The following is a 15,952-nucleotide window of genomic DNA, read 5'->3' as shown; positions in this document are numbered from 1 at the left end:
ACCTGTAATAGTTGTACCCTTTTCCAAATAGTCGATGAGGATTATCCCTTGCAAATTGCAAAAGACAGTCGCCATAACCTTTCCGGCCGAAGGAATGGTCTTCGCCTCTGTTGGTGCAGATTCTCCCTTGGTAACTCATTGTTTAGACTGTTCTTTGGTCTCATGAGTATAGTAATGTATCCATGTTTCATTCACAGTGACGAAACGACCCTTAAAGTCCTGCGGATTCTTCTTGAACAGCTGCAAACCAACCTTGCAACACTTCACACGATTCCGTTTTTGGTCAAGCGTGAGCAATCACGGAACCCATCTTGCGAATAGCTTTCTCATGTCCAAAAGTTTATGCAAAATATTACGTACTCGTTCATTCGAGATTCCCACAGCACTACCAATCTCAAGCGCCTCAACTCTTCTGTCATCCATCACCATACCATGGATTTTATCAATGATTTCTGGAGTCGCAACCTCCACAGGGCGTCCAGAACGTTCAGCATCACTTGTGCCCATATGGCCGCTCAGAAAATTTGAAACCACTTATAAACTGTTCTAATCGAAGGTGCAGAGTCATCGTAATGTTTATCAAGCTTCTCTTTAGTCTCCTGAGGCGTTTTGTCTTTCATAAGGTGATGTTTAATCACCACACGAAAGTCTTTTTCGTCAATTTTTTGACAATCACTCGACTTCCACGAATGCCAGACACAAAGAAATAGACCAATATGGCTGTAACTTGGCGTGCGCTCTTTCCGAAGATGCTACTAACTAAACATGACTTCGATACGTGCCGGTGGTGCCACTCTCGGACTTTGCACGGACTTTTCAAACGCCCCTCATACTTTCCTACCTGGTACTCCCTGCAATACCGAGGCAGTGATGTACAGAATTGTTGTCAGTACCTTCGCGGTATGGCAAATCATGTTGCGTGGAATGTTGCAGACACTATTATTACGGTCTATTTATGTAACGGGCACGGGAAGATTATTGCTTGCATTTCTGCGGACGTAATACACTGAGGTGACCAAAGTCCTCCACCTAATATAGCATCGGACCTCCTTTCTCGCGGCATATTGCACCAGCTCGACGTGGCATGGATTCAACAAGTCGTTGGAAGTCCCCTGCAGGAATCCGAACCATGCTGACTTTATAACCGTCCTAACTGCGAAAGTATTACCAGTGCAGGACTTTCGGCACGAACTGACCTCTAGATTATGTCCCACAAACGATCGAAGGGATTCATGTCGGGAGATCTGGGTGGCCACATCACGCGCTCGAACTGTCCAGAATATTCTTCCAACCAATCGTGAACAATTGTGCCCCAGTGACATGGCACATTGTTATCCATAACAATTCCATCGTTGTTTGGGAACATGAAGTCCATGAATGGCTGTAAACGGTCTCCAAAAAGACGTACATAATCATTTTCAGTCAATCATCCGTTCAGTTGGACCAGAAGATCCAGTCCATTCCTTGTACACACAGCCCACATCATTATGGAGCCACAGCCAGCTTGCACACTGCCTTATTGACAACTTGTGTCCATGGTTTCATGTGGTCTGTGCGACACTCGAACCCTACCATCAGCAATTACCAAATGATATCGAGACTCATCTTACCAAGCCATGGTTCTCCAGTCCTGAAGGGTCCACACGGTATACTCTCGAGCCCAGGAAAGACGCTGCAGGCGATGTTGTGCTATTAGCGAAAGCAGTCACGTCGTCTGCTGACGTAGTCCATTAACGTAAGATTTCGTCACACTGTCTTAACGTATACGTTCTTCGTTCGGCCCACAATAGCTTTTGCAGTTATTCCTCGCAGTGTCGCTTGTCTGTTAGCACTGACAACTCTACCCAAACACCGCTGCTCTTGGTCGTTAAGTGAAGGCCGTAGGCCATTGCGTCGTCCGTGGTGAGAAGTAATGCCTAAAATTTGATATTCTCAGTACACTCTTGACACTGTGGATCTCGGAATATTGTAAACCATAATGATTTCCAAAATGGAATGTCCCTTGCGTCTAGCTCCAACTACCATTCCCTATTCGAAGTCTGCTAATTCCAGCCGTGCGGCCATAATAACGTCGGAAACCTGTTCATATGAAACATCCGAGTACAAATGACAGCTCCACCAATGCAATGCCCTTTTATACCTTGTGTACGTGATACTACTGCCATCTGTATGTGCATATCGCTATACTCAGCAGTTTTGTCCCATGGGAACTTACCCCAAATTTCCAAATTTTGTCACCTCAGTGTAATTAATGTAATTTTGACCTCGAGGTCACTACAGGAGCGATACTTAGGTTTCTGTAGTATAAGGGGGCAGTCAAATGAAAATGAGACACATGGAGAACAAATAAGTAAATGTGTTTATTATTTCAAAAGTAATCGCTATAAATGTTACTATATTTGTCGCACTGTGAAACAAGATGGCCAATGCCTTCATGGAAAAATGTTTTCGGTTGCCTACGGAACAATGACTGTACCCTGGCGTGCAGCTCTTCGTCCAAAGCAATCAACGGCCTCGATTTACAGTGCTCGCCAACATGTTGCCAAGACTGCTTCGATAACTCTTCTTCACTTATGAAGGTTCTTGAAACTTTGTAACAAGGCTTTCGTGAGACAGTTTACATATTCGTTCAAGCGTCTGCCAAATCAGTATTTTTTCGGCATCTCTGTGATGCTTTCCCAAGCACAAAAAACCTGTGTTCATTGTGTACATTCGATATCTCCTGTTAGTCCTGTTTGGCATGGGTCCCACACTCTTGAGCACTATTATAGGATGGTATAACAAAGACAGTCAGTCTCGATCGCAACTAATGTTTATTTACTCGTATTTTGCTACTTGGTTTAAGTCAAACATGATCATCTTAAGACAACTGATTCTAAAATTGATAAAATGGGCCAAGTATTTCAAGCTAATCAACATACAAACTAAATTACAGCAACATGATAAAATATGTATGTATCCTTGGTGACTTGAAGAGACGACATACGGAGCTGTTGGACGTACCAGAAGCTACTAGTCAACGTTTGCCGACTAGCATGTAGATGCTAGGAGTTACAATGAGAAAGCTCCGTTCACCCTTCCACACGTGATAATTAGAGTACAGCAGTGAGCAAAGAAACTAGCAAACATCGTGTGCACAATAGAAACTAACCTCATATTGTACGTGTAAACATAATATAACATTGATTATAGTCCACAAATATATCTAAAATACTTAAAAGGACATAAAAATTTAAAAATTCCGATGTTAGCGGCTAGAATCTGAAAAAGCTGCCCCCTTTGTGCATTACAAATAACTATTACAACGTTTACATGTTGCCAGAGAGTGTAACATAGGCGATACGAACAGCCAAACAAGAATACTTCAGTAGGACGCCAAAGGTTATCATACGGGCGCACGCTCACTATTCCAGCCGTCCTAGCTACCATTGGCGTCCTACTTTAAGTACCTTTGCTTGGCTGTTTATTTTGCCAATGTGATTTGCAGCTGGTAAATTTTTGTCTGGAACTAGTTACCAAATAAATAAATATTAGGTGTGACCTAGACTGACTGTTTTGTCACGTCTCTGAAGGAGATCGTTGTCGTTCCAGTGTGTCATGGACTACACGAGTAGTTTGTAAGGAATCTCCTTTGCAGACTAGTAGCATTAACCCAGTGTCCTATCAATGAGCCTAAGTTTCCTAAGAACATACTTGATTATTCCATTTCTTATCACCGCAAACTGCGACAACCCGATATTTTTGTGTTGACTGATTGAAGTCATCATAAGACGCTACATTTTTTTCGTTTCGTGAAATGGACAGTTTCAGAGTGATTAACATTAAAAACAAATTGCAGTATTTGGACCAATTTGAAATCTTATCAAGATCTTTAAATTTATTTCGTACATGACTGGCGTTGAATCTGCAGCTGTGGTTAAAATAGCGAATGCCTTGAATTAATATTACAATCAACAACTTAAACAGAGTGATTCTTCCATTAACTAGCTTGTGAGCCACTGAAGGTTCATCTACAGATGGTCTGTATTTACAGGCATTTTACGTTTTGAAGCAGGTCACGCTACTTGATCGCATCGCTACAGCGTTGTATAAGAACTGATTCTATGAGGAACCGGATTGATTACTTTCCAGTATAGAAAACACAGCACTTAGATGCACTTGGTTTAGCAACTTCTAACAGAGTTAGTTAAACCAAGTGCATCTAAGTGCTGTGTTTTCCACATCGGCATTATGCAGACAATTTAACGTCGCTGTTTTAGGTAGTGGTTGGTGGGGGGAGTGATATGAACTATTGTTGCGTAAGATATCGCTAGAGATCGGGTCTGAACGACCGCGTTTCCACACTGGCAACCTAAGCAAGCATTTATGCCGCAAATATTACCAAACACCGCTTTACTTACGGTTCTCCGTTTTCTTTCCTTGTTTTAAAATGAGTGAAGAGACTAGTCATGCTCCATTATGGGGTTTGAATACTACTCTCCAGAATTGTCTTACAGTCATTCAAGACATGGAAATACATTTGTTTAATTTTTCGTCCATGTCATGGTTTGTATTCCGATGTGATGTTCCATGTTCAAACCCGTAGCGAAGTAGGAGCAAGAACTCCCTTGTTGAACGTAACCTAGTCGTGTGAACCAACCACTCTTACCACAAAACCATATTAGCGATACAGCCTGATGCTGATTGGACTAAATGACTGTAGATACTACACTGACAACGGTGTTCGCTTAGAGTCGGAGGCCGAGGGAAAGCCTTTTCCTCGTAGGGAAAAGGTAGGAACCTGAGGGAAATGAGAACTCACGTATCTCTCCCAGTTAATTCTTAACCATCTCTCGGTAATGTCCAGGAATCGTTGCGCATCGAAGTTGCAGACCCACTGCAAGCGATACGTATCGAACGTTCGACACTGTCAAGTCTCGAAGCGGGAAATACACGTCTTGTTATATACTTCAACAGCGGAACGTCGGCTGAGAGCAACAAGCTTAGAAGTTTGTTACCGGACACCGTGACAAAAGTTTTTGACAAACAATGTTATAAATATGTTTATTGATCGCTTCAGTCATAGTAATTCAACCTGTACTCTTAGGTTCCTGCAAACCACGTACTCGTATATCATGACACTTTGTATGAAACGTAAATTGTAGCTTTACCGTTCCACTTCCGTTAATGAAATAAAACTCATGTAGTGACTGGTTGTCGATGTACGTCGTGTCGTTCATACCAAGTAGTATTTTTTTTGTTTTCAATACGTTCGTCTTTCGTCGTGCGTCTTGTCATCACCTCGGGAGTCCACCGTTTGATATACATCGAAATGGGTCTGCAACTTCGATGTGCCCCAATACTTGGATATAATCCCATCTTTCTTTATTTTTCTTTCCTTTTGGCAGTTTGTGCACCCCCTGTTGGCCAACCCTTCAGTATAGTCCCTTGCACCACACAAAAGAAAACAAAGACACCATTATCATTATTTATTAACTTGTGTCCTCGGGGCCTTGTACCGGTACCTGAGAGTTGTCCCCGCTGTTACAGGAGTGCTACGGCAGTAAGGAGCCGGAGAAGGTGGAGGCGGTGCGGCAGCTGTACGACGAGCTGGGCCTGCCCGCCACCTACAAGAGCTACGAGGAGCAGAGCTACGAGCTGCTCTGCACCCAGATACAGCAGATCTCGCGCGGCCTGCCGCACAAGCTCTTCTTCAAGTTCCTCGAGAAGATCTACGTCAAGGACCCCTGAAGCCGCGCAGCGGCCGCTGTCTCGTCCGCCACTGTCTGCTGTGATCGTACAGTGCTCATTGAGACCCCTAGATCAATAGCGGAGTTAAACTTTCAACGGTGCAGGGCGTATATGATGGAAAGACGCGCTACCAGACAAGAACTGCTGAATTCTCTAGCAAGTTTCCTAAATGGTTTTCTCATTATTAAGACATAAAAACTTGTAATTGAACCTCTCACATGGTTTGCGGCAGCCACCTACTTTAGACGATACGTAGAATCTCTAATTTTGGTCCCCATTTTCTAGCTTACGTGTCTGGTCGAAAATAGGTTGTGGCTTTTGGTATAGTGACAGACACGTTTGAAGATCGGAGGGGTAAAAGACAGAAAAACTGACAACAGTAGTGGGAGGCTTTGAAAATAAAAGTTTGTGCATCATACAAATTTCGTAGTGTTGTTCTTTCACCTTCTTTGCCGAAGTCGTCGTTTGATTACCAGTTCATAAAGTTTATGACTTGCGCACTTCCTGCAAAATTATCCTGCGATTGAACAGCCTGCGTCGCATGAGGCTATGGGTCAGTCTCACCTGGATACGTAATGCGCATATCCAGCTTCAGAATGGCCACAAATAAAAGTTACTTTTCTCGATATTGCCAGTTGTCTTAGTTACTGAATATAGTATCTTCTTCTGTCTTATAAAGAATTATGCAATACTATATACTCAAGTGTTAATAATAATGTCTTTATCATTTCATTTCATTTCTTCGACATAAGTAATATGTAAATACTGTCAACAGTGTTTTTGTATATATGTATAACGTTTATTGTTAATACATTGGACTATTACTATGTATTATGCCTTATTTCTTTCAAATCCATCATTCGCAGCCATACTTTCAATATGAAGGGCTTATTTCAATAGTGGTGCCAGACCATTTTTGTTCATATTGAGAAACAGAGTCCTAAAGTTAAATGAGCGCTGAAAAATCTGCAGTTGAGATACCAAAAATATTCAAGCATATGGCTTCTTGCTAGAGATGAACTTATGCATCTCAGTAAATTAGCTTACCACGCCTATTTTCGTTCTCTACTATCGTATGGCATCATATTCTGGGGTAACTCATCATTGAGTAAAAGAGTGTTCATTGCACAAAAGCGTGTAATCAGAATAATTGCTGGAGCTCATCCAAGATCATCCTGCAGACACTTATTTAAAGAGCTAGGGATCTTCACTGTAACCTCACAATATATATGTTCACTTATGAAATTTGTTATTAACAATCCGAACGAATTCAAAAGTAATAGCAGTGTACATGGCTACAACACTAGGAGAAATGATCTTCACTACTCAAGGTTAAATCTAACTTTGGCTCAGAAGGGGGTAAATTACGCTGCTACAAAAGTTTTTCGTCACTTACCTTATGGCATCAAAAGTCTGACAGATAGCCATATAGCATTTAAAAGGAAATTAAAAGAATTTCTTAATGGCAACTCCTTCTACTCATTGGATGAATTTTTGGATATAGTAAGTGCGTAATTTCCCCAATCCTCACAAAAAAAGAAACTAAAAATATTAAGTGTCATGTAATATTTTGTGTAATGTAATATCTTGTATAGACAGCTTTTATTAACCTGACACGTGCCACATCATTACGAAGTGTCGTATTCATGATCTATGGAACAAGTACTAATCGAATCTAATCTTTCTGTTTGTTTGGATCATTAATTTCAGAAGCATTATAGGCAGAAAAGAGGAGGTAATGGACTTGTACCACTATTGAAATAAGCCTTTCATATGTTCCATGGTATCTCTAGGTTAGGTTAGTGTTTTTTAACGTCCTGTCGACAACGAGGTCATTAGAGACGGAGCACAAGCTCGGGTTAGGGAAGGATGGGGAAGGAAATCGGCCGTGCTCTTTCAAAGGAACCATACCGGCATTTGCCTGAAACGATTTAGGGAAATCACGGAAAACCTAAATCAGGATGGCTGGAGACGGGATTGAACCGTCATCCTCCCGAATGCGAGTCCAGTGTGCTAACCACTGCGCCACCTCGCTCGGTGGGCTGGTATTTATAAGCAAGAAATTATCTCATTATTGAGAAATGTACTGACTTACCAAAACATTCTCCCGTTGAAAGCGTCAAGAAGATGTGGGCACAATTTCATAAGTGATACCTATATAATATCTCTGGAAATTAAAACCAAAAAAAGGTGTTACCTGCTTACATAACGTGGTAATATGCAGAGGTTGGACAAATATGAGGGAACATTGCGAGAAATGCGTGTCTGAACATAAATGCAGATGCCAGCCAAACCTGCAGGTGGCGCTGTTATATCCGACCGCAAACGGCATTTGTGCAATGTCCTCAGCACATTGCAAGTGTCATATGTGGTCAGAACAGTGTTCTAAGTAGTTGTGAGTGCATTATGTTGGAGCTAAGGGCATTCGAATGTGGGTAAAGTGTTGGTGTTCGTGTGGTAGTTGTTTCCGTAACCAAGGTACTCGAAGCGCCTGGTATTTCAAGAAACACCACATCGAAGATTTATACCGTATACTGGGAATGCCGGAAAACATCATCCGCAAGTCACAACGCGGACGAAAATGTGTGTTGAGTGACCGTAGCCGACAGTCACTGAAGAGGATTGTGACGAAAAATAAGAGAACGACAGCTGCTAAAGTCATTGCAGGAGAACTGAATGTCACACTCGCGAGCCATGTCTGCAGCAAAACAACACTAAGGTTGCTCCATAAGCAGGATCAGATGGAAATCGAAGCCATCCATCAGTGATGCAAATGCCCGAAGCTGTAAAATCCGAACTAGGGAGCGAAGGAAGACAGTCATTTGTACAAATGCATGCTTTCGCGACGATATCCTTTAATAAAACATTCTCGGTTTTCAAGCCGCGTCAAGTGGTTTACTGCCCACGAGCTTTCCGCAGAGATCTCCTCTGCCATTGTCAAGTGGATGACTGTCATGTGGTTCATTGCCGTGCTTATATAGCCGTGACGTCACGAGCTATATAAGCACGGCAATAACAACCACACGACAGTCATCCACTTCTCGACAATGGCAGAGGAGATCTCTGCCGAAAGCTCGTGGGCAGTAAAACCACTTGGCGCGGCTTGAAACCTGAGAATTTTTATTGACAGTCATTTGGTCGGGTGAATCTTGTTTCCAACTTCTGACCGGGTTTATGTCTCGCATACGTCGTCCCAGGCCTACGACAGAGGCTGCTTGCTGCCAAGAGTGAAATAGGGGAGGGGGGGGGGGGCGGCGGAAGGGGGTTCGGTGATGATTTAGGCAGCCGTATTGCGATATTCCATGGGCCCCATGGTTACTGTGCAAGATCGAATTACTGCCAAGGACAATGTGCACATTTTGGCAGATCAGGTCCATCACGTGATAGAAAATCTGTTCGCCAATGGTGGTGCTGAGTTCCAAGAATACAGGGCCCCTGATCACACAGTTCGCATTGTCTGGGACTGGTGAGGGCGAGGATGAATTGTCACACATCCCCTGGCTACCGCATTTACCAAATCTCAATATTATTGAATCTTTGTGGTCTACTTTGGAGAGAAGGGTTCCTGATCGGTAGCCACCTCTATCTTCGTCACCGGAACTTGCCCCTGTTTTGCAGGAAGAATACGATAAGATACCCTTGAAAATCATACAGGAACTGTCTATATGCATTCGGAGAGGACTGGAAGTTATTTTGATTGCCAGCAAGTTTCGTACACAGTATTTGGCATGATAATGAGGTGTGTTTTTGGTGTTCCCATATTTTTGTCCTTCCCCCGTATTTGGAGTGGGGCATTCAGATGCGCAGAACAGAATTTTTGTCGCCAGCAGACATTGACTTCAAAAGTCACATGTCGCCAATAACAAACTCGCGGGCTAACTATCACTGATCAATGTTATTTTTCAACAATTAGATAATGGCAAAGTAGCAGAAGACCAGAACAATACCGTAACCATTATGGGCTTACTTAACAGTGGTTCCAAAAATGGTTCAAATGGCTCTGAGCACTGTGGGACTTAACATCTGAGGTCATCAGTCCCCTAGAACTTAGAACTACTTAAACCTAACTAACCTAAGGACATCACACACATCCATGCCCGAGGCAGGATTCGAACCTGCGACCGTAGCAGTCGTGCGGTTCCAGACTGAAGCGCCTAGAACCGCTCGGCCACAGGGACAGTGATTCCACTAATTTCACATAGAACAGCGGACATTCCCTGGGACTAACGTCCAAATTCTATGCGACGTATGTCAGAACAAAATTGGGCCACTAGTTCCCACATTTATGCACCGCACATTGTCGAATAATTACACAACCTGGCACACTCTGGGGTTAGGCAAACAGTACAGCTCGTCACTGAACGTTTCATTTGGCCAGACATTAAACATGACTGCCGAGCCTGGGTACAAGCTCGCTTGGCGTGCCAGCGCAGCAAAGTTGGTCGTCTTGCTCAACGAGGACACTCTGACATACCATGAGCACGTTTTTGACACGTGCGTCTAGACTTCGTCGGCCCCTTTCAGGAACTGAATGGTTGCAGACACATACTATCGATTACTGAACGAGTTTCTTGTCTGTTAGCTGCAGTCCCAATGAAAGACCTTACAGCAGAGTCAACAGATTATGCGTTCATTTGCTTGGATAGCTTGATTCGGCTGCCCTGAAACGATAATGACAGTCTATGGCAGTCTATATAAGACCATTCTCTTTGAGGCATCTCCTACCTCTATGGCATTATGCATAATAGTACAACTGCATACCACTCCAAGAGTTACAGGCTTGTGGAGCAGTGACACAGAACCCTAAAAGCTGCACACATGTGCTAAGGAGGATTGTGGATGGAAATCTTGCCATGGGTACTATTAGGACTTTGTACAGCATTCAAAGAAGATCACTAACAGAAATCGTGTATGGGAATCACTCACACTCTCGGCAGAGATCGTTCTACTGACTCAGCTCCTTGAACTAGCAGACTTATCAGCGCTGGCCAAGCAGGTGAAGAGGTACGTACCAGGAGCTGCCTCACATACCAGCCTGAAAATTTTCGTGCACAGGGTACCGTGTAAATGTGAATTCTTAAAGCTAAGGGAAGATATTGTCTGGCCAGCTTTGCTGCCACCCTACTCGGGCCTGTCTACAGGACACTACCACATTCTAAATTTTACTCAACAGAAAAGCAACGACGGTCTCTTTATGCCACTTAAAATATGCGTGAATTCCGTGCGAACACACAGCTACACCTGACGCGGTCCATAAGGAAACAAACAACAATCTATAGCCGGCCGGTGTGGCCGTGCGGTTCTAGGCGATTCAGTCTGGAACCGCGTGACCGACACGGTCGCAGGTTCGAATCCTGCCTCGGGCATGGATGTTTGTGACGTCCTTAGGTTAGTTAGGTTTAAGTAGTTCTAAGTTCTAGGGAACTGATGACCACAGATGTTAAGTCCCATAGTGCTCAGAGCCATTTGAACAATCTATACGATCATCTATCCCTCTACATGCAGATGGCTAATTCACATTCTGAGGACCCACTCTTTATCAAACATTAATCCAGAGAACATCAATGAAACTTGTAGACAATGATCTTATAGCGGACGCCTAGCATGACAGCCGTGTAGCAGATAACAGGACGGTAGCTCGACAACTCACACACCCGTATCAGCTGCTTATGAGCATCGTTTATGCCGCTATATCTTTGCATCTCTCACGAGAGGGCGCTCTCGCTTTTACAGTCCTAGGGAAACAACAACGACAGCTACAACACACCACGTCAAAAAACGCTTCAGACCCTCCTACCAGCGAACATCCCAGCCGCCCCAGCCTCCGCTACTGCCTGCACCAGTCCAATCTAGGTACAGCCGACCCCGCCGACCGCCTCAACATTTGGCAACGTATCATCTGTACAGCATGAGCGCTGCGAGACAGCCCATCATGAGATATGCTCCGACTACCTCCTGCTATGTAGTCAGACATGGCACTGTTGGACACTTTCATCACGTTGAACTTATACCAAGAAATGGTCCATTCACGTCCTGCTCAGCAGCCGGCCACGACACGGTTGGTCTAGCGCAGTGTTTTTCAACCAGTGGGTCGCGACCCCCTGGGGGGTCGCAAAGCCTTGCTCAGGGGGTCGCGGTCGCGGCAGAAAGCAGTTGCAGCATGGCTGGTTACGTATGTTTCATGACGATCATCTGCCATGGTATAAATGTCACACGGAAGTGACAACGTTTTGTGAAAGCACCTTGCAAATTCACTCACCTTCAGATCTGGTAATTATTTATAATAATGAATACGAATTTAATTTAAACCTGTTGAAGAGTTCAAATACATAAACACTTGTAGCAGTGAGAAGCAACACGATGTTCATCGATCTCTTCCCGCTTCTGCGGAATGGAACTAGGGCAGCGAGAGTTCCTAAGTCTTGTACAGATAGTGTTTACCTCTGAGAGGTTTGCAGGGAAAGGGAAAGGACCACATAAACTTTCGTGCTGGAACGGCGGTGCAGTGGCAGCGACTTGTGTGTTACTGACGACTTAGTTTACGTGCCAATCATTTATTGTGACAAAAATATCACAAGGAACGAGAACAATTTATGAAAGCGCACTTAAAAGATGCTCAAGTTCAACTGTGATACAAAATGGCTGCAACAACACGCACACAGCTCACGTGCAAGGTTTGGCACCACGGCTAGTAGAATGCGTTTCAGTAACAAGCTTCGAACCAAACAATAGGTCGCTAGGATTGGCAGCAGTGAGACAAGGCACGAAGTACAGCAATTTCTACCGAGTGGATCTAGGATGCCTGAGCTCAACTCAGACTTTAATTCACACACTGCATGTTGACGTTGTTTCTGTTTTCCTAGTTCTAAGGCTTCATCGGGATTCCCGAAAAATCGTCGTTGCTGGTCACCTAGATAATTTCTCTTTCTTTTGTGTAGTCAATTGTGGTGATTGTCGTGAAGTGAATCTTTGCTTTTTTGATAGTGCTTCGTAAAAGAGTTGATAAATATCTTACAAAAAACTAGTACCATTATTTGTAAAAATGTATATTACATATTCTCGCAATTAATTAAAAAGAAATGTTGTCGTTAACGATCAATAAACCCAAAACTGGAAAACTGTGTTCAGGAACCGATCAGTAACTAAATGAAGAAGATCCAATAAGTAACTGTGAGAAATTCGAAAAAGATCTTCTTGTTTACAAACTGACCATACAATGGTACCTCTTTTAAAGAGGATAATTCACTTCTGAGTCTTTCCTGCATTGCGAAATACTCGTTATGCGAAACACATTTTTCAGGTGGAATTCATGTAAAAAAAGGATAAGGCATTCCATTCCGTAAAAGTACTAAAACAGTTTATAAAATGTACATCCTTTTTTACAAGAAGTCGTCTAAAGAAAATTGTTTTACCTTCTCTTCAAAACGAGTCATAAACACAGAAGATGGCTAGCTGAATGAAACATGTACCTATGTATTGGTTAACGCGCAGCTTTATTGAATTCGTGTTGGTTACCGGCGACATATCTAAAATGGAATTCATGTAGAGGTATTTCAAGGCTACGAAGTAACATGAGTCTTGCTTGCAACACCGTCACAGAGAATTTGGCAACATAGTCGAGGAGACCCGAGCTGAGGTATCGGTTACAGTAATTGCAATGCGAGGAGGTCGTTAACAGTACAGCTGAATACTGCATTGTCTTCGGCGTCGTCTTTGTCGGAGCGTGTAATGTACTTTCTTCGTCGTAATAATAATAACACTGATGTTAAACATTACGCTCTTTTTTTCCTCCGCGTTTTGTCTTATTTCATTGTCATTTCTTTCCCTCGGAGCATAAGCCATACCGTCAAGAGTAAAGTCAATAACAATAATGGTACGATCCAGCTATTATACATAAATGCACAGCGCTTTATCGGCACAACTGCAGTTTGATGCCTTATGACTAATGTTTCTCATTTGTATTATTAAAAAACATACTTGGCGCTTATTAAGATTTTATTGCTTTGAACAGTTATTATTCACAGGGCGACACCAGCGATATCTGCCTCGGTTACCACTTAGCCAGATGAAAGTAAGCAAGGGTTATAGGTCCTAGACTACAATAAAAATACGACAGTTTCAATGAGAAGCTGTGCCTGTCTATTTATTAATAATTTTTCAAATCGTGGTTCTATTTTTGAGACACAAATTACCAAATAATTTTCTAGTTGAGGTCTATTTCTCTTCTTAGTTTTTACGTTCATCATTGAAGAGAACGCTAATTCACAAAGGTAGGAAGTGGCGAATGGCACTAATAATTTCAAAGCTTCCTTTGCCAGCTGTGGATACTCTTCTTTTCTCTTCATTCAGAAGACGTCAATATCTTGCGGATTAAATTCCATTTTAAGCACCCCGTCATCTGCTAGATTTATAAGTGTTTCTTTCGTCATCGTGCTCAGATCAGCCAGCTGTACTGAGATAATTATATAAAAAAGGATTTAGTATCCATCTATGACCGTTGTCAGCGTCAGAGTTCAGCTCTGGAGAGTAACTTAACAGTTTCTGTTCCAAATTATGCAAGCTCTATATCATGCAAGGAAAGTGAGACTTAGTACCACCGACTGGTCCATTGCAATTTCTTCGACAATCGTCTGAATGCAAGGGAAAAACTCAAACGTCATATTTTGTAAAAACGTTGACCACAAACTAAGTTAGCGAGGAACCCTTTGATTTTATCCTTAGCTGTTATAATGTTTTCCTTTTTCCCTTGGAGGCTCTTGTTTAAAATATTTAGGTGATTAAAAAGCTCCGCGAGAAATGCTAATTTTAATAGCCAAACAGGGTCACAAAAGTAATTTGCTTATCCAGATTTAGAATCTTGTAAAAACATTAACAATTCAGCTTTTAGTTCCGGAACTCGTGTCAATACCTTTCCTCTGCGTGATAAAGAAGATTTTGATGGAGCGAATCCATGTCTTCACAAATGATCCTAAAAAGTCGCGGTTGCAAAGCTTTACCTGTAATAGAGTTTACAACTTCGTTCATCTCTTAAACACATCATTTATTCATGGCTGCCAGAATTCGTAGATAAAGAAAGCAGTGTGTCCACGAAAAATTTGGCATTATTGATTTTAACTTCGCGACGAGCCCAGATTTACTGCCAGTCATAGCTATAGTACCATCACTACAAATGGCGATACATTTTGTTCAATCAGTCTCGTAGTTGCGAGTACTGTCTAAAAACATGTCGTACAAACACGGGCCAGTAGTGTTCGCACGGAGTACTTTGCAAAACAAAATGTCTTCCATGATACTTTCATCTGCTTCAAAGCGCACAGATACTACAAATTGAAACATCAGTAGATTCATCAAACTGCAAAGCAAAATGTGCGCTCTTCTTAAATTTTTCGACTAACTGTTCTCGAATGTCACCGGCCATATCGAATATTCTGCGTTCAATGGTATTATCAGAAAGTGGAGTGCCTTTTAGGTTGTTGCCTCTTGCTTACCTAACATAATTTCAACTATATCCAGGGCTGCTAACAAAATAAGATTCTCTGCATCTGTATGCGGCTTCCCTGCTTTAGCGACTCGGTAGCTAGCTAGTAAAGCTTTCTCGTTGACACTAGATACCCAAAACCAGACAAAAATACTGTTAAATCAGAAAAACGTATAAAAAATCGGCCGAATAACATTACTATTTTATTACCTGAATCATAGTAGTTTGCTGCTGGTAAAGTGTTTTTAGTTTCCTTTCGAAGAAATCCGACGGTTTATCAGCTTTGGTTCAAATGGCTCTGAGCACTATGGGACTTAACTTCTGAGGTCATCAGTCCCCTAGAACTTAGAACTACTTAAACCTAACTAACCTAAGGACATCACACACATCCATGCCTGAGGCAGGATTCGAACCTGCCACCATAGCGGTCGCGTGGTTCCAGACTGTAGCGCCTAGAACCGCTCGGCCACACAGACCGGCCTATTAGCTTTCTTGGAATGTTTAGTTGAGAGGTGACGCAGAAGCTTTGATGGTTTCATACTCTCAAGTGACAATTCGCCGCAAATTACACATTGAGGTTATTGTTCATGACAGTAAATCCATACTTAAGATAACTGTCGTCATAAAGTCTATTTCTTTTTTTTTTCGATTTTGATTCGCTTCCGCCGCTTCCACTTGTACCAGGTGTGAAGGGTTGCATTGATCTTATAAGAAACTTGTCCATTTTACGCTCGCTTAGACCGA

General features: G+C 42.6%; 1 protein-coding gene across 1 annotated transcript in view; it reads left to right on the top strand.

Annotated features, from left to right (window-relative positions):
• The window catches only part of LOC124615664 (farnesyl pyrophosphate synthase-like), a 260,601-nt gene extending 254,040 nt beyond the window's left edge, over positions 1-6,561 (top strand). The window contains exon 8 of the mRNA XM_047143693.1: positions 5,530-6,561. Coding sequence (XP_046999649.1) covers positions 5,530-5,730 — 201 coding nt within the window. The 3' untranslated portion in view covers positions 5,731-6,561. The remainder of the gene's footprint in view (positions 1-5,529) is intronic.
• Positions 6,562-15,952: the final 9,391 nt, after the last annotated feature.

Source organism: Schistocerca americana, chromosome 5 (assembly GCF_021461395.2).
Source record: "Schistocerca americana isolate TAMUIC-IGC-003095 chromosome 5, iqSchAmer2.1, whole genome shotgun sequence".
Lineage (NCBI taxonomy): Eukaryota > Metazoa > Arthropoda > Insecta > Orthoptera > Acrididae > Schistocerca > Schistocerca americana.
This window is presented reverse-complemented; position numbering and strand designations above follow the sequence as displayed.